Raw genomic sequence first — 21,779 nt, 5'->3', positions numbered from 1 at the left:
CCCATGCCCCACAGCAAAACGGCGTGGGATTGTTCTTTTGTCTTTTCTTTTTTTTATCGGCAACGGTTATTCCTTCTCTTTTAAATCTAACCCTTATTTAATATTTTTATCTGTATATTGCGTATTTTGAATTCAACTCTCATCTCATTATTACGGCATAAAATAGTAATTTGCGTCCACCTTCTATATGTAGGTGAGTTTTTTTAGTACAAAAATAAGGAATTGTTGGAGGAAAAGTACGAAATGGTACAGCCGCATCTCATTAGATGACAAAACAACAGAGAAAGAAACGTAAGAAAGGTAGCATAAATAGCAGGTAATGTTCAAGCATAATATCGTCGGAATGATATTTGAAATGAACAATATTACAGGCAAAGCATCATAGCAGCAAATCAACAGTTTAAACTAAAAGTAGCATGCGGATCAAAAAAAAAAAAAAACTAAAAGTAGCATAGCTACAAGGCATATGCATTGACAGCAGAAAAACCGGTTGTTAAGCATACTATCTGCCTCTGGTACACTATTTCAGGCTCCAAGACTCCAGTTAATGTGGACCAGAAACGAACTATTACCATCCGTACGAAATTCAGACTCTAACCTGATTTGCGCAGCAAGAAACATGACCCAAAAACTTGGAAGTGTTTGCCCAAAAAGTGTACGAACTGCTGGGAGGAATACCTTTAAGAGGCTTTGCCATCACCTTTATCTGCTGTGAGATCTAATCCTGGTTTTTTCAACGGGCTTGATTCTACTGTTATTGAGTTCATTACCACTCGCTTGACTCCTCTTCCCACCACCCCAAGATTTGTAACACCAGCAGCTCCATTTGTTTGAGTGGAAACGGCGGGGGAGTCGAGATTTCCACTGCTGCTGGAAACCCCAAGCTGTGAAGAGCTCATAGCTGGAGGAGGATTCTCAGTGCCTCTTGCCTTGGCAGATATCATCTCCAAGATATCTGAGAGGATTGATGTTGGGTTCGAGACAAGTTGCTGGAGATCTTCAAGCTGCAAATACCAGAAAAACAAAATAACAACAGCGCATCAAGATATTCCCATTTGTTTTTCTGGATTAAAGCATCACATTGGATACAAATTCATGCTAGTTGAACCTTTTGCGACTAGGACAAAATACAATTCGGAATGATATACCACAAAACATGGGTATACAATACAATTCCCTCACACTATCAATCCTACGGGATATCTCCCTTCACCAATTAGTCATATCAAAACGAGAACTCTGATAAGAATTATACTTGCCTTCTTTTCCAGCTCACCAGACAGGTCATTGAGTGTTTCAATCTCGGCCTCTTTATCTGTCACAGAATCATTAGACTGAAATCCACTTGATGAAAGTTGGACCGTACAGTCAGGCATGGTTGGTTTGGATGAACATTTCAAATCACTCGAGAGCCGCTGCACCCTAGTCTTACAAATTGATATAGCCTTTTGGCAATACGGTATGGCTTCTTGAGCTTTCGACCCAATCTCCAAACACAGACAAATCCTAAAATTTCTGGCTTACCTGATTAAAGAAGTGACTTGACAAAAAGATAAAGAAAGTACAAAGGGTGATTTATAACTATGAACGACTTCAGCACCCAGCCAACCTCTCAATACTCAGGTAACCATGGATAAAAATCACTTCAAGTTCTACTTTACAACCTTCAAAAGGATACAGTTCAGCTATTCGTCGACTGTCTGGTTCGACCAGACGTTCCAAAATGTCTAGTGCTCTCAGATAATCACTGAGGGAAGTTTCAATATCCTCTGCGTTGACCAAATTAAAAGATGTCTTAGATGGATAAATAAGCATACAAAAATGAGCAGGGTAAGTCCCCTACAAAACTCATCAACCACAAGCGCTAAAAACTTAGTTCTAAAGTATTTTAAAAAACCAAAAAATAAACCTCTTTCCAGAGCGACTTCTGCCAAGGCTGACAATATGTCCACTTTCTCCATTGTATCACCCAAGTGTTTTTCAACAATTGCCCTAGCAACATCCAGCATTTTCCATGCCAAATCAAGGTCAGACTCGTCCTCATCTCCTTCAGCTGACTCAGCCTCACTTTCCTCCTCATCGTCTTCTTGATCTTTCCCACTGCAAGCTATCACCAAGAAAAGAAAAGAAAAAAAAAATTGTGTGAGGAGTTTCTGATCCAAGCTTGCATATGGAAGCACAAGTTTTTCTGAAGCTACAGTAATTCATCACTGTTCAATGTACATGTGAACATTGTCGATGCGAAGATTTAAATCAACAGTCATAATTGTTCGGGTATTTTCACAATAGGATTCAAGTGGCACAATACCTTTTACTGCTTAGGAGGATGCGTAAACAGATTCAATGACTACAAACAAAAACTAGAGGAATCTGCCACACCAATTTACTTCACCAATGAGTCAATAGCACTGATAGATTGGACCCATAATCAGACACTAGTATACAATTTCTTTCTTTCTATATTCCTCACATCCAGTAGGGCAAAAGAACCAAATAAAGAGCAAGGCATTCTGAAGCATACATGCTTCCCTGTAAACTGAACTCCAAAACATTATCAAAGATGAATTGAGAATGGAAGAAAGACAAGGGACAAGACGCTCATTTGTTTACTGCTATAATAACAAGAGCAAGAACGTCCCATAATTCTTTAATAAGTATCTGCGTATATAGCCACAAAAGTTAATGGCCAGCAAAAGCTACAATGATGTAACTTTTAATTGGATGTAAAATGCAGTAACTAGCTATCGCAAAACTTATTCATTACCATAAGGTCCACAGTCCCTTACATGTGTTTGAAAATCCAGTAGACAGGCACTAACTGGGTTGTATTTTTCTTCCCTAATTGAGATGTAGTTCCATTTGAGTTCCTAGGAGTTGAATCTGTGAGTCACACCCTAAGACCTCAGTTTTGGGTTCAGGGAAGCTTCAAGGCATTTTCAGGATTTAGCATTTATGCAGTTTCAGCTCAAGCCTGGGTCATTCTGCGCTTGCAGCAGTTGGAATAGGATTAAGAGTCTACCATTTTACCCAAGTGAAAATGGTGTCTCTTGAGCGAAAGGTTGACCAGCAGTTGCAGCTGTTTTGTCAGTCTCAGAAGTGTAGAACCCACTCAACTGAAAATAAAATGGATCGAGCAAAATGGTCAGTAGCGTACAAAATTTACATAAATAGATCCTTAACACATTTCCTGGACTAATCCGAGTATCACACGTTACACGAGAGCTGCGAAATACCTAATTCCAGATCCCTAGGTGTTGGTATAGCTTGCATAACCTGAACATGAAAATATAGCTTAGATCCAAGCTTCTTGAGCATCATAAAAAAGTCTCCACGGATATTTGATCAAGATTTCATTTGAAGTTCAAGACCTTTGGTTGAGAACCAAGGGCAAGCCAATGCTATTCGAGGAGGTTCCGGGTAAAAACAAAAATTGGAGGCTCAGGTGGACTCTGGATGTTTGGACTACCGGATAATAAGGTTTTGAAAACATGCACTGTGTAACTAGAATCGGTAAGAGGAGCTTATGCCTTCAGGTGTAGAATCACAAACTGGTCTGTAATGTCTCTTTCAACTGTGCAAGTTAATAGGTCTTGATTCTCTCTCCCGTGATTTTTGCTCAGTCTAGGGATTTCCTATATATCTCCTACTGCAGTCTGATTACCAGATTGCTTGTTTGTTATTGCTCATCTAGCTATTAATTGAAGCCCATTTTTGTAGCTTAGTGTAGATTTGTCAGAGTTAACCCAGTTTTGTAGCTTAGTGTAGATTTGTCAGAGTTACTAGTTGACAGGCTAATAAAGCCTTGAGTTCATTGGCAATAGTTGAATTGGGGATAGTCCGGTTGAGCAAATCAAACCCTGCAAGGGTTAGTGCTTCCAATAACTGCCCAGTGTTCAAGATTCGTCATATTCGGCACCAACATGGACCTTTTAGGTAGAAGTCATTAGTATACAAAACAATAAAATTCATTGAAACCCAGAAATGGCAAGAGTAATGTACTTCAAATTTCAATCAATAACACTCTTCAAGTACAGAAACTTCCAGTTAATTATGCAGCAAAATTCATGGTAAATAAAGGCAACCCAAGAATTTAGCTAATAGGGAATGAGTGAGCACATAGCATAGAGAGCACATACTCGATTATCACAGGGCTCGTGCAAAATTTAGATACAGATGCAAAAACAAGGACCAGGATGCCCACCGCATGAACTTTTCTCTGGACCAACATATCGTTTTGAGCAATGTGTAACACATAGCCAAAGTTCTAACTTCTACAGTACCCAATGACTAAGGACCCGCTGTTTTGACTGTACCCAACGACTAAGATCCTGGTGTTTTCACTGTACCCAACGACTAAGGTCCTGCTGTTTAGCAATTGCTTACAGTAGTGCTTGGGAAAGGTACTAGGCACGAGGCAGCAGCCTCGCCCCCACTAGTTTAGTGGAAGGACTGATTATCCAGAGTTCCCCACTCAAACCCTCACCGTAGCGCGAGAGCAGATAGCACTTGTCATCACATCAAATAACAACCGATGCACCATCTATGGAAGAAAATGTATTTGAGATGGGTATAGAATTCTGTTCTACGCTTTTTGGTCTTGTTATTAATTTATCTATTCGTGGGGGAGTATTAGGAGATTACCCTTCAGACAAATTACAAACCAACTTGTCAACAAAAATTGGAAAACAAATAGTAGATTCAAGCCTAAGTGTTCATCAGCACTAAACCAATCATAACGAATGGAAAAAAGTTACTCGACCTAGCCAAGTCATCACAGCTGGAAGGGAATGGCTGTAGTTATCTAAAAGGTATCACTAGCTAAATGAACAAAAAAACAAAAACGAGGCATCATTTGTAACAAACTAACCACTTATGCCAGAAATGTCCTGGGTGGCCCATCTATAAGCATGAGCAGAAAAGCAATGTATCACAACATGGTACAATATATTTGGAAACTAACCATTAGCAGGTACACATTCAGGATTTGAAGTTTCCTCCAGTTCACCATTATTAGAAACAGGTCCACTTTTAGCCGAGAGTTGTTGAGATTCACCCTCTTTCTTCGGCACAGTGGCCAACGGATCACCCTCTTCTTGAGCTTTGTACAGCAGAGCACATCCGTACTTATAATACATATTTACACATTCAGGTGCAAGTTCACCATAATGAGCAACCCTGATTGGGAGGAAGGAATGAGTAGACTTTTGGTTAAAATAAACAACATGAATAAAAACATAGAATGATGATGAGAAACGGGAACCCGATCAAAGAAGGCCAAAAGCTTCTAGCAATTCTTAAGAACCAGGTCCAAAATAGTGATTCCAAAAACTGGATAAATACTTAACTACAGAAACATTGCCAACCATGGATCAAATGCATGTTAGCTCTTTCTACACAGTAAATTTACACATTCAAAATAGTTGCAAAATTGAAGCAAATGTTGCATGCTATGTGGAGTCAATATACCACAACACATATACTACAGTACTTCCTTACGGAGAACCACAAGTGCTGCATAATACGTCAGCAACCAAAATACAACATAAAATGCTCAGCTTAAGAATTGGCAAAGCATGTTTCACCTTACCTGAATACAGAGAAATCAGACGCCTAAGATTGCTGTGCAATCAAAACGCACACCAAGGACAATATCCACCTCTTTTTTTCATTGAATTCCACAAGGAGTACAGTTAATACCACATCAATCAAGAAACAGCTTCATTAGAAGGCCTGCAACATGGGCCAGTCTCACTGCTTGAAAATCAGTCTCTCCATTGATGAAGGCAAAGACAGCCAATGCCATAGAATAATCCTATCGAAATTCACCCACTCCAAGTGACTCGAAAACACTAAAAAAATTTGTTTGACACCATTATTACTCCATATTAGATGAGTTCAATCCTCTTCATATCATATATTAGACAACTTAGACATGTGAGAGCCTTTTCTGAGCTTTGTGATCTGACCTTGTACTATTGTTGGCTAGTATTGAGTAGTTTATGTTCTTGTTATATGCTACAGGTTGTCAAATAACTAATGAGCTCCTCCATTTATATCCTACCCATGAAGCAACTGAAAATCACTTTTATGTGTTAAATCGTGATGATTGGGCGTAACTTGAGTAGAAATTCGATTCATGTCTTAGAAAATCAACTGAAATGTTCTCTGCATGTTACATGAAAGTTGATTTGATGGGTTCTATACAACTGAAAAAGAAAAAGGGCGATAGCTTGTTGAATGAAATTTTGGATTATCTTTTACGGTTGCCATAGTTTGGCCTCCCCTTGGATAAAATCTTTGTTCCTTCCCTGGAGTCCTGAACGAAGTGATACATCCAGGCAACAACCCAATCCATTCCAGACCAAAACATTTTTCCTGACACTTAGCTTTGATTTCTTGGTACTGACATACAAAATAAGAAAAGAAAATTATTTTCTCTAATCATCCAATGCATCATTTCCTGGTTCCAAGGGCACATGTCTATATCTATTTTAAAAAAAATGCCACTACATCTAATAGTTTTGCATGCAAGATTAATAATTGGCTTCCTTGTTTGATGGCTTAAAAATTGTAGTACAGTTTTATGCCTTTAGCATGTAAAATTAAGAATTAAGAAGGTTGCACAAAGCTCACCCTTGTTTAACCAATGTTCTAAGAATTGCTTGGCGCTAGTCGGACAGAAAAGGGGTGCCTAGCACCTAGGCGGGGACTAGGCCGACTAGTCGGCTGCTTACTCTAGGCATTGGACCATCGCCTAGCGCCTAGGAAGCCGACTAGTCAGTGCCTAGCGGCCGACTTTTTAGAACATTGTGCTTTAACAATTCCGTTTTCCCACCACTCCCAGTAGCCTCAACCATTAGAACCCTAAGCTAGCATAATGTGGACAATGAGTGTCTTCAGCAGGCTGTCCACTAGAGGGCTTGTAAACAAACTAGCCAGTCACAGGCTGTTTTTCCAACTTCAGCGGATATCCTACTTGGCTTGACAATGTGCCTCTTGTCTTGTCACTAGATAATGTGTAGCCAACAGTGAGACACTAAACAAATTTAGCCAGCCAATCGGAAGAATACCACATAAACAATCAACCACTTCATCAACTTTCTTAAGAGTTAAGGCAAAGTAAAGCTTTGAATATTTAGTGTACTTTGACTAGGCAAAATACCTTACATGGTTGGACAGACTCTAGCAGTCGAGCCACCACTCATTCTACACGCCTAAGCTAGGTCAATGCAGGAAAAGGACATTGCTACACTGGTAAGCAATGGTGTTAACAATTTATAAAATACTCCTTGTTTCCACCACTTCTTCAGCACGTACGGAAATAACATAAGGAAAACAACAGAAAAAAGTGGAACACTAAAACCCTAACCTGATTTCCAGGGCACGGCTGTAGCATTCAGTGGCTTCGGCGTAATCGTTCGCCTCTGCAGCCTTCGATCCCCTCTCCATCAACTCTTCCGCATACCCCAGCGACTTTTCGCGGTCACCGTCAGACGCAAGACCAGAAGTTTCAACGTTCGAGTGGTTGCACGAAGACTCTGTGCCTCCCTGAACGGTCGATCCAACGGTTGCTTCAAAAGAAGCTTGATCAGCATTTAGTGGTGGGGTTTCTGGGTTCAGAGCGTCGTCGGCCATTGATGAATTCAGTTGGGGCGCAAATGAAAAGAGATAGGAAATAGTTGCTTTGGTCTCTGCACTTCAGAACCACTCCTGGCGGAAAAAATAATCCCTCTTCCCAAATTCTTTAGCGGATTCGCAAAATCGAATGTTAAAAATAATTTAATTTTTTTAAAATAAAATTTTAAATTTTTTTACAAATTAAAAATACTCATTAATATCTAATAAATTGTTGAAATTTTTTTGATTTTTTCTTATAAAAATTGTATTATTTTTAACATTTAATAAAATTAAAAAAACGGTGGAACACAGATTTTAGGCGTTTTAACACTTTTATCCCCTTAACTATTTGAAATCTTTGTACTGCATCCCTTATCGACCGATTTTGTCTACTTAGTCCTTATAGTATAAGATTTGTGGCAATTAAAGAACAATTGTTGCCACAGTAAAGGACAGGTATGGGGTGCTATCTCCGAGCGTAGAAACCCTTCATCTGGAGGATGGTGTTGTGCACCAACCGCACATCAGAGTGTTGTGTGACATCTGAATTGTCTGTTCGACAATTAAATGGTCTAAATTTTATCTCTACCATCTTAGCATCCGAGCCATTCATTCTCAAGATAAAATCTGGATCGTTGGATTGTCAAACAGACGGTCGAGATGTGCATAGCACGGTGCTGCACAGCACCTCTCCCAGGTTCAGTTTCTGGTCATCGTTTATCCAGAAAGTAAAAGGAAAATCTAAAAAAATGAGAAAACAAAATGAAGAACAACGGATCGGAGAATAGTCTCGAAAAATGCTAAAAGAATTGAAAAGTTAATTTCTGGAAATTATTGAAAGAGTTTAGAAGTCAACTTCCCAAAAAAAATCGAAAGAATTTGGAAGTTGAGTTCCGAATCTTGTTCGGATGTTCAATTCTGAATTATAGGGCTGCAACTAGGAGTGAACTTTCGAATTATGGGCTTTGCTCGGAAATTAATTTTCGAAATTCTCTCTCGTCGATCTTTGTTTGTTGTTTTTCATGCTTAATTAAAACGATGGAGGTTGTTATTCCAAATTAGAGGTTGTGAAATAACACATTACGGGAATGGGTTTTGAACTCTCTAGTTGAAGATGGTTTGTTCAATTACAGGTGGGTTTAGAAGTATCAAGTAGTAGTGGAAGGGATTTGAGCAATTAAAGGTGGAGGTGGGTTAGAAGTATCAGGTAGCAGTGGAATGGGTTTGAGCAATTAGATATAATTTTTCCACACAGAAACGAAGACAGAGATTATGGGCGTTAAGGTTATCGTATTGGCGACTCTCTTTGTCCATCGACATATGATATCAAACAACGCGTCTCCGATCGGAGAGGACTTAACTTTCGCTTACTTCTCTTACGGCTACGATGACGGGATCAAATTGAGCGACGACCTTAACCACTTCAGGTCGGAATTCAAGAGCCGCAATTCCAAAGCCATGGCCGAACTCATCACTGCAAGAGGTAACAACTAACGAAGCCACGAAGGACACCTGATAACATGTCTGGTCTATAACATGCTTCTTTCGTGGGCGACTGCATTGGCTTGCGATTTTAACATAGCTTTGCACACCTCTATGGGTGCAACCGGCCGCTATATTTGACGTCTACTTTCATTATTTCAATGGCTATGGGGATGAAATTAGAAAAATCAGCATGAATAATTGTTAGAACTGTGGCTCATATGTTAAGTATGAAGAGATACTGATGAGTTTTAGCTCATATGTTAAGTATGAAAAGATACTGATGAGTTTTAGAAAGAAGGCCAAATACCGAAGCGGAGCAGAGCGGAACGAGTGGAGCGTAGCGGAACAACGGCATCTGGCTCATCGCCATTTTTCAAATAAAAAAATCAACTACTTTTGCGTATTTGGCCCATTGTCTTTTAGTTTTTGTGTTGTGTAATTTTAACTACTAAATGACAAATGATGGAGTGCATTTATAAAAAGGTATAGTGCAAAAATCAATACTTCATCCTTTCCATATTGAGAGTCTCATACTATTTCTCTTGCCATTTTTCAAATAAAAAAATCAACTATTTCCGTGTATAGTTTTTTGAATTTTTTCTGCACCGTATTAAAGATCTCAATAAGTACTTTAATTTGGTGCGAAAAAATTCAAAAATTATATACGAAAGTAGTTGATTTTTTTATTTGAAAAATCACACGACTTTTCGTAATGAACTCTCAATATGGAACGGATGGAGTATCTTTTTTTTTTTTTTTCCAGGAAAAAGCATCTCCAACCTATCCTCTATTTTGGCCTCCATTTTTTGAGATGAGATTTGATACTCCGGATTTGGAGTATCGGAAAATTGCGAAGGATATCCTCCATTCACTATTCACATTTTTTAAGTTTGTAGTTTATTCATCAACTAGGTATTTGTACATTTACTGTTTTAAAAACTATCATTCAAAAGATATTCACAAGACCAATATTGAATATCCTTAGCAAAAAATTAGAAAATTATTATTTGAATGTCGGAGAGAAAGTGTTAGGGGCCGTTCCACTTTCTTACTTCACCTTCTTTTTCAAAAAGAAGATAATTACAAGCTAAAAAATCATGCGTTTGCGCAAATAATTTTTCTATCAATATGGATCTCGTTTTATAGATCTCATTGAGATCTTTTAAACGATGCAAACAAAAATTAAAAAATTATTTTTCATTTTTATTATATTTGAGTTTGAAATTACATTCTTTTTTGAAAAAAAAAATTTAGAAAGAAAGCAGAACGAGGTTAATGTTTGAGATATGGTGTTTAATTTTTAGTAATTATAAACAGAGTATTGGGTTGGAGTTAGAGTTGGAGTTTGCTTAAATAGAGTATCCTCCAAAAAAAAAAGTTGGAGTTTGCTTAAATAGAGTATCCTCCAAAAAAAAAATTTCTCGTTTATAATGTATTGTCTCCGTACTCTTAGAGCATCCGCAATGGGTATAATCAAAATCAATAACCAAAATGTGCCACGTCAGTATTTGATTATCCATTTAGTTCATAATCAAACTTAACAAACTTTACCTCCACATTGGTTATTTTTGCATCTCTATAAAAAAAAAAAAACCCCACAATACGCAATGCACCTATGTCCAATTACAAACGAGTTCTAATCACGCACCCGACCACACCAAATTATTCTTCTCGATGAGACGATTCTAATGTGGGGTGTTTTTTAGTTTTTTAGTTTTGAATTTGATTATTAGGTTTGATTATTGAGTTTTGGTTATTGGTAAAAGTTGTTAAGTTTGGTTATGGAATGGGTGGAATTTGATTATTTGCTAAAAGACTTGTAACTTTGCTTATTACAATGTGAGGTATTTTTTTAGCATTATTGTTAAATTTGATTATCCATACCAATTTGCTTATTACAATGTGGATGCTCTTACATGCTAGAAAAATAGAGGCAAAAATGGAGGATGGATGGCAGATGCTCTTATGCTCATATCCATCCCAAATGCTGAATCAATCAATCAACAGCAGATTCACTTTCCTAGGCATTCTGTTTGTTATTATCCTGGCTCTGTATTTATCTAACATATTTCCCGTGCTGCATTTCCTCATCACTTCATATTGTTTTCGCCTCGGTGAGTTTCTCGAGCCATAATAACAGATTGATTATGTGCACCATCCATTGATATCGACGACTGTAGTTCACAAAAACAACTTCAGTTTTTTTGTGACTTCTTGAAGTTTTCTCGTTTTGCCTGTAAAATTTGGGTAGGGATACTTGCATGCTTCTAACACAATCGGTAAGTGGGAGTTTGTATCTTGAAAAGTAGTGGAACCCATTCAAGTCACCGGAAAAATCGATGGATTGGCAGCAGAACAACCCTTTGAACAATTAGCCATAAGGCCCATAACTTGGCCAACTAGAAACAGAGGATGCACTAAATCATCTGCCTCCATGCACATAGAAAAAGTCAATAGACCTGGAACAATGTCACAGGACAGGAGACAATATTCCTGGTTCGATCTCCACAATGTAAATGTCCACGATGGACGCTAATTTTGACCGATTTGGTGAATCTGCCATTAAGTTACAATGACAATTGCTTCACACATCGGCAATATCGTAATTGTATATCACTTCTATAACTACGCACCATGCACGTAGTGAATAGTTTCTACATGCTTGCTATGTTTTAGAAAAAAATTACAAAGAAGGGTTTGAAGGTTACAAAAGGATATGTATCAAGGCTATACGCGAATATTAAGGTACACACAAAACTGCAGAAGCACCTCCTTTACATTCACAAAGAGAGATGTAGCCTTAGGTAATGTTTGCTGACTGAACTACATGACCCAACAAGCTGCTTGATGAAGGCGAGCTATGTCCACTTAGCCACGGGTCCTGTACAGAAACAGGGGAGCTATCCTTCACCTCCTCCAATGAAGTCAGACAATCAGCTACTGCCCTTTGTGGGACAAACAATCTCTTGCTCGCAACCTCTGACTTCTTAAACGACGTTCCACCAAACAACTTCTCACTTCCATTGTATGGGGATGAGCAAGACGATGCCACTGACAACGATGCCATGCTTTTGTTCTCGTCAAGTGGAGCCCATCCTCTCAGCCTTATCTGTTCTAGCTCATCCGCGACTTCCATCATGGACGGTCTCATGTCTCTGTGGAAAGCAAGACATCTAAATGCCAATTCCGCTACTTTGTGGAGAGACGAAAGTGTCCAAGCGTCTCTATTTGGCTCAAGGAACGGATCTATAATCTCATCCAGACGACCCTTTCCGATCCTTTCAATTGCAAGTGCAGCCAAGTTCACCTCGCTGTGGGGCCTGGAGAAATCAACCACTTTCAATGCTGTTATGATCTCCACAAGAACGACCCCAAAGCTGTAAACATCACTTTTATCAGAAAGGTGGAAATTTTGATGGTATTGAGGATCCACATAGCCAGGGGTCCCCTGTGGAGCTGTTGAAATGTGGGAATCATCGGTCATACCAAGTCTAGAGAGACCAAAATCGGCTACCTTGGAGTTGAAGTTGTGATCCAAGAGAATATTGCTAGACTTGATGTCTCTGTGGTATATAGGTGGATTCTTGGCAGAGTGGAGATAAGCAATTGCATGAGCCGTTTCAGTGGCAATAGTAAGACGTATTGTCCACGTAAGGCCCTTACCCCTTTCTCTTTGTAAATGCTGTGATAGCGTTCCATTTGGCATGAATTCGTAGACAAGGATTTGTTCATCATTCTCTATGCAGCAGCCTAACAGGCGGACAAGATTCCGATGACTCACAGAGGTCAGAAGCTTGATCTCATTCATGACTTGTTCAAAACCGTCAGTGTCTTTGTGTCTGATCTTTTTAATTGCCACCCACTCGTTGTTGTGGAGTTTCCCCGCATAAACTGTACCGTAGGCCCCAGTTCCCAGCCGTTGTTTCTCAGAGAAACTATTAGTGGCCCTCTCAATTTCTTTGTATTGATAGAAAGGAACACTGGAATTGCCTGCAGCATCACAAAGAAGGCGCTTTGTACTTGCAAGGTTTCTTAATCTAGACCGCCGTTTGATGAAGTAGCAGGTGGCAGATACAGCAGCCATCAGAAGAGCTCCAGCAATAATCCCTAAAGAGATAGAAAGTGGACAATGCTGTTAAACTTACCGGGGAAAAACAATTGCAAACTTCTGATTGGTCACTGTGAACAGACATTTTCTACAAATAGTTTGGGTCGTCTTAACCGATCTTTATAAAGAAGCTTATTTTGGTCTATAGTAAATTTTGTTTTACATATTACTCGAGAACAAAACCGAAAAAGCTGAGTTTTTTTTTGGCTTATTCCTGCCTTTAGTGAACTTATTTTAGCTTTTGTAAAGCAAATTTTACTTTGTCAGTTTGCTTCGACAAGAAGAGTCAGAACGAAACAAATTGGAAAAGAAAGCAATGTTGAACAAAACCTGAAAAAAATTAAGCAAAGAAGAAAAAAAAAAAAAAAACTGTTTTACATAAGTTAGGCCCATGAAGTGTGTCTCATAAACCTCATCGTTTAACCGAATGAATGAACATTGGTTCTTTTGGTAACAATATCATCACAAAGCACACAGAAGAAATGTTCGTAACATCCCTACCCAATCCTACTGCATGGTTGCTATGCACACTTATATCAGGACTGTGGAAATGACTCTAGCTCTAGTCTAGCAAAATTGAGAATTCGAAAGGGTAGGAAAAGGAAACGCATTAAATAGCTTCTCAAGGCACACAAGTATGAAGTACAAAAGCTAATGGAATCTCTCCGGTTTTTTGTAGCTAAATACTTAGAAGCCTTCTGAAGCCCAGAAGTCATTGTAGCAAAAACGGTCACACAACTGAAGATCGCCACCATGGTAGGAGCTTGAGCATACAAAAATTCCGTTTTGGAATGTAAGTGGTGAGAGTAGTACGCTTGCTACAGTTGAAAAAAACAACTTAATTTCTTGCCAATTAACAACAAATAAATGTACCTGCGATAAGAACAAAAACTCTGGCCCTTCCTCCGCATTCGCCAGACATATACTTTGAAAAACTGCAATTAGGAACTGATGATTTTGGCAATCAACAGTTTGGGGTGGGGAGGGGAAGATCAGCAATAAACAAAAAAATTTGTAGAATACTAAAAACAAGAAATTGAGTTACAAATCAACTTCAACTTGCATGATGGAAGGAGCATCACATTAGACACAGTTCTTCCTTAGTTCAACGTTTTTTCATCTTGTGTAACCGGCATAAAACGTTTAATTTCATAACAGCCAGTAGCACGAAAACTTACAGTTTGATCTTCTTCTTTTCCGGTCAAACGGAAATTACAGTTTGATCTTCATTTACTAATGAACTAGCCTTTTTTCTGTTTAAAGCAAGTCTGTTTTAAGCTGAAAACTCATGCTTTTAGCTGAATGCTGTAATCAGGTAACTGTTACCACATTATCCAGTCTGAAGAGGTTAACTTTATCTCCCCTATTTGATAACATTTTCGTTATCTGGAAAAGTTATTGGGCCGTCCTGGGCACAGCGACGTGGTAACTCAACTCCTTCAACAACCAAATAATCATGTAGGTTTAACGACCACACAATCATGCCAGGCCTACAGGATTGTGTATTTTTTTTTTTGAAACGGCAAAATATTATTAAGAAACTTGATAAGGGATCAAGTGGGGAGAGAGAGATCCAATCAAAGGTTAGACAAAACACCTGAAGAGGGCAAAGCCCTACAACACTTGGGGGCATAGCGCCCGAACACTTACAGGCCACAAAATGCCCAAATCAAAACATAGCTCAAATAAAAAAAACAAAGGGCCTAAAAATGCCCAGACCCAAAAATTAAGCCCATCCCAAGAAGCCCAAAACCAAACCCTAACCCTGTTCTACTGTAACTACCACCACCACCACCAAAACCAGTTCACCACCAAAACCAGTTCAATAATCACCTCCTCTGTTAGATTTGGAGCTCAGAGTCAACAGAAGCTTAAAACGTAGGAAAAAGGTAGCACTCATATCCAGTTCAGTTGGATGTACAAGTATACTACATGTCTCCTCTATCCTCAGACTTTTCTAATTTAAAATCAAATCCCATCTATTCAGCATGTGGCCTGCTTTTATAAACAAGAATAGTAGTAGTAATAAACATTTGAAGTCAAATGCAGGAGGCTTTGTCTTCGGAGATCATTCATTGGGGAAGTTAGAATTTACAAAGTCAATCTAAGTTCATTATGCAGATCCAAAAAAAATTAAAAAATTAAAAAACAATCCTAAGTTCCTTATGTTTGGCTTGGGAGAAGTACATGGGATGCATACTTAATAGTCTGGTCAAACTTAGATTAGCAGTTGGAGCTCCATAACCCAGAAACCCATTGACATTAGAGCATCTCCAATCCAACACCCTCCAAATCTTTATTTGAGAGGATCAAATTAATCTACTTTATTTGAAAAGTAGATTTAGAGGATTGTACTATTTATCTTAACTCCAACCCAACACTCTATTTCTCAACTCCAACACATATTTGGAGGAGATCCTCTATTTTTTCCTTCATCCTCTATATTTAAAGGATCAAAGTTCATCCTCCCAAATGGAAGAGAGTTTTAGAGGATGGATTGGAGAATGTTTTTCCTCCAAAATAAAGAAATAGAGTATGAGTTGGAGATGCTCTTATTAGTTGGATGTACCTCCCTAGCCTCATTCCCACTAAATCCTTTTCTTAATTAGGGTTTAATGCCAAGAAAGTTCTATGCACACCGGTTGAAACTTCAACTCCAGACTCCCATTTGTCATTTTCTAGTCCTCTTCATCTTTTAAAATATCCTACATGTTTTGTTTTTATGTTAAACTAAAAGCCTCATTCAAGTCAGAATTCTTTGCCGAAAGTAGAGTAAGAAATTATGCATTAACTTTGATAAAAGAATTAACGGCTGAGAACCGGGACCCTATAGTACGTAAGGTGTACTACAGGGGTGTAGTGCACAATCTGAGCCATAGTTGAAAATTCTTATTGTAGGATAAAATTTTGGCTTGAACAACTTTTGTTGGTCAATCAAAAGAGGTTGAGGCACATGATTCGGCGCAAATTAGAGAAACTTTGATTTGGTTAGGATTGGATACGTATCCTTGTAGACCAATGTATCATCGTAATTCAAAAGATGAATTTGCGACTAAGCTTATTACCTCAAACATAGAAAATGTACACATTGCGTCGTTTAACTTAATGTTTTAATAATCTGGCAAATCCTAACTTTGAATAACGCTTTACGTCTCAAGATCCTCTATTCACCAGCCGTCAATTAAAAACCCTTAAAACTACTGTAAATTTATCTGGTTGTTAATTTCAAGGTCAAATTAGTTATGCGCGAGCTATCCGGATGCCTAATTATATTTTAAAAGAACCGGTCAAAACTTCATAATTAACTTAATGACCACCTTGCCCGGGTTGCCCCCAACTTTATTTTTAAAAGAAAAGAAGAGGAACCCCATTAAATACTCCTATCATGAAGTGGAGTAGCTATTTTGGCCACTCGACAACTTACAACGTGTCCTTCCCACATTGGTCGTCATTCCCGTATTGGTCAACAGATAAAAACAGACCACATCCCCCCACTAATTGAACCCCACTAGCCAAGAGTCAAACGCAAATTAGGCCACCCGCCATATAAACAATTGACATAGTAATCTAATCGCTAAAATAAAAACAAAAAAACAAGAACATGGAAAAAGGATTTATAGTCCTCAAAAAGAGAACTTAAAATACATTTTATCAAGAAAAATTCAAATTAAAAGAACTCATTGACGGTATTTAGTAACTAGCGGCAAAAGAATTGATTTTTTTTCAAGAAAAATAAAGAGAAATTGGATATTTCTAAGACATTTAGGACTTATAAGGAGCTGTCTCAAATGTAGGTTCCTAAAATGATCCCAAAAAAAAAATAGGTTCCTAAAAAATATCTTCCCTATCTTATTCACTACTAGACTATTCAATGACTGTAGAGGATTCCAACTCAATAAAATATTTTTAAATTTTAATTTTATGTGACAATTTTTTTTGGGAAAAAAACAAAAATTAATCACCGTAGACTTGGACTCACCTTTCTTGCACCCACCGCCGCCGGCGAACCCATCTCCCACGAACCCTTCCCTACAGTGGCACCGGTACCCCGAACCACCACCTGGCACCGTCACGTTCGTACACTCCGCCTCCGCCGAACAATCGCACCTGCCGACCAACCACCACCCCAACTCCGCCGCCTGAAACAGCAGCGAAACCGTCGAATTCCTCCCCGCATCATCATCATCGCCCCCCACGTCCACCTCCGCGATCGAGCTATACACCTCCCCACAACCACTCCGTGTCAAGTTGCGGTAACTGATAAACCCCGACCCGTCATCCGTCCCGGAGTAACAGCTGACATTACCCGATTCGAACCCGCAATTCGACGACCCGAACCGGGCCTTCACCATGGCCGTCGGAATTATGCAACCGTTCAGCTGTGACGTGCAGTTTTTCAACAGGAGTCCGTTTTGCCACTTGAGCGCGTAGTTTGGGCCGAAGAGCTGTTTGGTCTGAGGAACCGTGCGGCCGCACTTGGCCGGGAGGTCGATCAGTATGCTGTTGGAGGTGATGTTCTGGACTTGGAACGTGCCGATTTTGATTTGGCCGGTTCCGGTGCAGTCGAGAGGGATTCCGCAGCCCCGGGAGAATCCGAACGGGTACGAAACCCGGTTCGGATTCCCCCTTGCCGTGGTTCCGCATGTCTGGTTGCATTCAGCTGATTTAACGGGCTTGACTGAACCGGAAATGGAAATTATTACTAACACGGTAAGAGCGACGAGTGTTTGTGGGTAAAGCAGATTCATCGCGGATTGAGCTGAACGGGTTCCCATGCATCAAACAGCTCAGAGGCAGTTGTGATCGAGAGCGCTCCGAACGCAGTTTGTGATCGAGAGCTGTGTACGATGAATGATGGATGTGAATTTTGAGAGAAGAGGTGAAAATTTCCTTCAAGGCTGTCGACGGGGGGAAGTCTGCTGAACATTTACTGCGGTATTAAAGGTGTGTGGTTGATGTGGTTGAGGATGGGGGGTCGTGATTGTCATTAAATGGGGAGAGAGAGGAGAGGACCATACATAGATACGTAAATGGTCTGGTGAAGAATTTTAATGCGGGGTGATGCGTACTCCCTGCAACGATTTCTGCAATTGCTCTGTGAATTCAATTTCCGAAGTTGGATGGGTGATTGTCTGATTGAAACCAAACCCGGAGGTCTTCGTCAAGGTCTCTGGAGGGACTGGAAATGTTTGGGCATTTTCTGAACTATAGAACACGATAATGTGGAGAGAGAGAGAGAGAGAGAGAGAGAGAGAGAGAGAATACACGGAAAGCTTGGCCTTTGTCACGCAACTTCGCGGCTCGGAAACGCCGAAAGAGAGAAGTCAAACTGTCAAATGTTAGTACAGTATTACTTGGAGTGTTCCTTTAGTTGAACGACCTTTCTGCCCTGAGGAGTTTGGGCTAATTTGGTAAATAAGACAAATATAGTTTTTTTTTTTTGTCTCTAGGATAATTTGTTTTGTATTTGTTTAGTGTTATGATAAATTTTTAAATTTATGTGAATTATTGTTTCGCTAGGAATCGACAAAAGTAAACAATTATAATTGAGATTCAAAATATTTTGAATAAGACAAAAATAAGTTAAAAAAAATATTTTTTTGGTTTTATTAAAAAAATCTAGTTTCGATTAGAATTTTTTACTTCTTTGATTGCTCTCATCAAAGCAAACTAATATTCACAAAAATTAGACTAGAAACCTACAAAAAAAAAGTAGGAAAAAAAGACGAAAAAATAGTAACGATTTTCAACTAGAAAAAGTGGGAAAAGACAGAGAATAAAAGGCAAATGAAGAATCGTTTGACCAGGCATAAACTTTGCGCGTTAAATCATTACGTCCATCGTCGTGAATATGGGAAGGCTTGGCCCACCCCTGTTTTTTTTTAGCGGCAGGATTGGCCCACTTAAGTGATTGTTACTACTGTACTATGTTTGATTGTGTAAAATTGAAAATTGGAAGTTATTGAAATTTTAAATTTGATTTGAAGGTTTCTAAGGTAAAATTAATTATTTAATTAAAATTTAGAAGTTGAATTACAATGTATGGTTTGATGGAAAGATAAATTAATTTCATCGTTCTCTTTTGATATTACTAATCATAATCAAGTGTTTGTGGTGGCAGTGGTACGACAACAATGTACGAACTATGGTGTAGAGATGACGAAAGTGAGAGTGATGCCAGTGACTGTGGTGAGTTTTACAATGGCAAAAGGTGGTAGAGAGTGAGAGTTGTGATGATGGACAGTTGGAAGTGAAGGAGATATGGCTGCAATGGAGTGGTGGTGGTGGTAGAATGGGGGATTATTATAGAAGGATAGTTAATTACTATGTAGGATTTGTTTATGCCTTTTTTAGCGGGTGAAATTTTTTTAGATTAATTCACCCAAGCTTCGAATTAGAGAAATGTTAGGATTTCTAAAATACCCGCGTATGATTAAAAACGTATTTCTAATAGGTGTAATATATCCTCAACCATAAATATTGGAGAAGTAACAAGTTTTTGGTTGTAGCTTCGCGAGTCCCTTGTTACTTAGTTCCTAATCTCACCCATCAGCTGTTGATCAAAATTGGAGAGGTTTCACATTAAACCATAATGAGATTCTCATCTCCGTAGAGTGGAAAATTCTCAGTTCTCATCGATAATTTATCTTTTCCACCAAAATTGGGAAAAATAATTCCTATGGTTTGGGATATTATTGTAAAACTTTTGAGAATTTGCGGTTTTTGTTCGTTTGGATAATGAGAAATTATCAGTTCCAACAAAATCGAAGGTGAAACTAAAAGCTACAAACATATTATTACTATCTTCGCTCCTCTTTATACCTCCATTTGACTCCTTTATTTTTCTTTTGCCTCACTTCAAGCCCACAACAATAATTCAAACCGTTTATCTCGTAGATACTGCAAAAAAGAACAATATCTATGCACAAAAATCAGCTTGATCATATTATCAATAATTGCGTGAACAGGTTGTAGGTTGTTTTATAAAACTGACATAAAAGAGGGGTGTTTAGGATTGATTATTTTGGTGAATTCTGGATTGTGATTCTAGATGGAAAATACATAATCAGAATCTGTGAAAGAGTTTTGGTAAATGTATGAAAAATAGATTATGCATCTTAAAAGTGTTTGATAGTATAATCAGATTATTGGATTGTAAGTGTGCATTTGGCCATGATGCCATTGCTATTGTTTATTTATTATCCATATACATGGCCTTTTATTTTCTTCATAGATATGTAAAAAGTATCTACGTAATATACAATATTAATATATGTTCCATTAAAATTAAAATATTCAGGTGTATAATTATACAAAAATTATACCATAATGCAAATAATAAGAATTTACGCAATATACAATATTAATATGCGTTCTATTGAAACAAATTATTCAGGTGTAGAATTATACAAATAAGTTTAATGCTAGTCAATAATGAGATTCCATAATGAATATTTTCATGTCTTTTACCTATCATTTATCTGATCATCAAAGTATACGGAAAAACAAAGTCATTTCAAGTTCATGACATATAAAATACACCATCCAAAAAAAAAACATTTCCCATCGCCAACCTTTCATTGCACATATCAAAAAATAAGTAAATGAAGGGTAGGGTTGGAAATAGTGGAAAAGGTGAAGGATAAAAATGGTCTTCATAGTTCACAATCTAGAATCAGAATTCAAAAATAGATCTAGAGCTACTTTTGGGATTGTGCCTCATTGTGTCGGTTTTGATAAGTGATTATGGCAGAATCTATCTCAAAATCTGCACCAAACGCTCAAAAATGCAGAATTAGAAGCTAGAATCCAGAATTAGGCAAAAAATCAACACCAAACACCCACAAAGTATAATTTGAACTAAAATTTTTTATTTCATAGGAACTATAGCTGTCGATATTCAATTAAGCTTATCTTTTTCAAGATGTTGTGGGCGTGAAGTGGGGCTAAGAAAAAGAGTCCTTGATGACATATATAGATACAAGTATGAAAAAAGAGTGTATTCGCACCTTCACAAACAACCGCAATACAAGTATGATATTTAACACCAAACTTAATACAGCAAGGGATTCAGCAATAGTATCCACCATGATGTTTTTTATTTCAAACATTTCATTGGGGAAGATGAACAAGGTTCGATCCTGTGATTGTTTTGGGGTTGACGTAGTTTATGAACTAATTAATCTTGTATAGAATCAATTCACTTCAAGTTAAACTTTTGATTTTGTAAGGGCAATGTTGTCCTGTCCTTGGAGTATTGACCCGCTGATAGGTTGTAAATTACAAATTGCCCCTTATATTTGGGACATTATAAAAGACTCACTGTCTCATAACAAATTACTCCCTTATTGTGATGCAACCACTAAGAAATTTGATGGAATTTGTCTGATATTATCAAATCCTAATTGCAGTGGATCAACTTTTTTTTTTTTAGCATGTGAGGCTGTTTTCACACCTCCTACAGTCTTTCAAAAGCTATAAAAAAAAAAATAGTATGATCTATTGTAATTAGGATTTGATCATGTTAGATAGATTTCGTTGAATTTCCTAGGGGCAACATCACGCCAAT

At 38.2% G+C, this 21,779-nt stretch overlaps 2 protein-coding genes across 2 annotated transcripts; both read right to left on the bottom strand.

The window, feature by feature from the left end:
• Positions 1–292: 292 nt before the first annotated feature.
• Positions 293–7,746, bottom strand: LOC131336655 (NASP-related protein sim3-like). Its single transcript, XM_058372563.1, has 6 exons — positions 7,370–7,746; positions 4,961–5,175; positions 1,910–2,107; positions 1,679–1,769; positions 1,260–1,515; positions 293–1,004 (listed from the first exon to the last, which is right to left on the bottom strand). The coding sequence occupies exons 1-6, from the start codon at positions 7,633–7,635 to the stop codon at positions 681–683; spliced, it is 1,350 nt and encodes a 449-aa protein (XP_058228546.1). The 5' UTR covers positions 7,636–7,746; the 3' UTR covers positions 293–680.
• Positions 7,747–11,693: 3,947 nt separating this feature from the next.
• LOC131336654 (wall-associated receptor kinase-like 14) lies at positions 11,694–18,546 on the bottom strand. The gene is made up of 3 exons (XM_058372562.1): positions 17,190–18,546; positions 14,084–14,158; positions 11,694–13,209 (listed from the first exon to the last, which is right to left on the bottom strand). The coding sequence occupies exons 1-3, from the start codon at positions 17,983–17,985 to the stop codon at positions 11,903–11,905; spliced, it is 2,178 nt and encodes a 725-aa protein (XP_058228545.1). The 5' UTR covers positions 17,986–18,546; the 3' UTR covers positions 11,694–11,902.
• Between the last annotated feature and the right edge of the window lie 3,233 nt (positions 18,547–21,779).

Source organism: Rhododendron vialii, chromosome 8a (assembly GCF_030253575.1).
Source record: "Rhododendron vialii isolate Sample 1 chromosome 8a, ASM3025357v1".
In the NCBI taxonomy this organism is placed as follows: Eukaryota; Viridiplantae; Streptophyta; class Magnoliopsida; order Ericales; family Ericaceae; genus Rhododendron; species Rhododendron vialii.
Note: the sequence above shows the minus strand (reverse complement) of the source record. Positions and strands in the feature narration are given on the sequence as shown.

Coding starts and splice junctions, on each gene's coding strand:
- LOC131336655 (XM_058372563.1), bottom strand. CDS start 7,635: ATGGCCGACGACGCTCTGAACCCAGAAACCCCACCACTAAATGCTGAT. Junction 2,108..4,960: donor TGAATGTGTACCTGCTAATG/GTTAGTTTCCAA, acceptor TCTTGGTGATAG/CTTGCAGTGGGAAAGATCAA. Junction 1,770..1,909: donor AGAAGTCGCTCTGGAAAGAG/GTTTATTTTTTG, acceptor TGGTCAACGCAG/AGGATATTGAAACTTCCCTC.
- LOC131336654 (XM_058372562.1), bottom strand. CDS start 17,985: ATGGGAACCCGTTCAGCTCAATCCGCGATGAATCTGCTTTACCCACAA. Junction 14,159..17,189: donor CGGCGGTGGGTGCAAGAAAG/GTGAGTCCAAGT, acceptor CAAAATCATCAG/TTCCTAATTGCAGTTTTTCA. Junction 13,210..14,083: donor AGTTTTTGTTCTTATCGCAG/GTACATTTATTT, acceptor CTATCTCTTTAG/GGATTATTGCTGGAGCTCTT.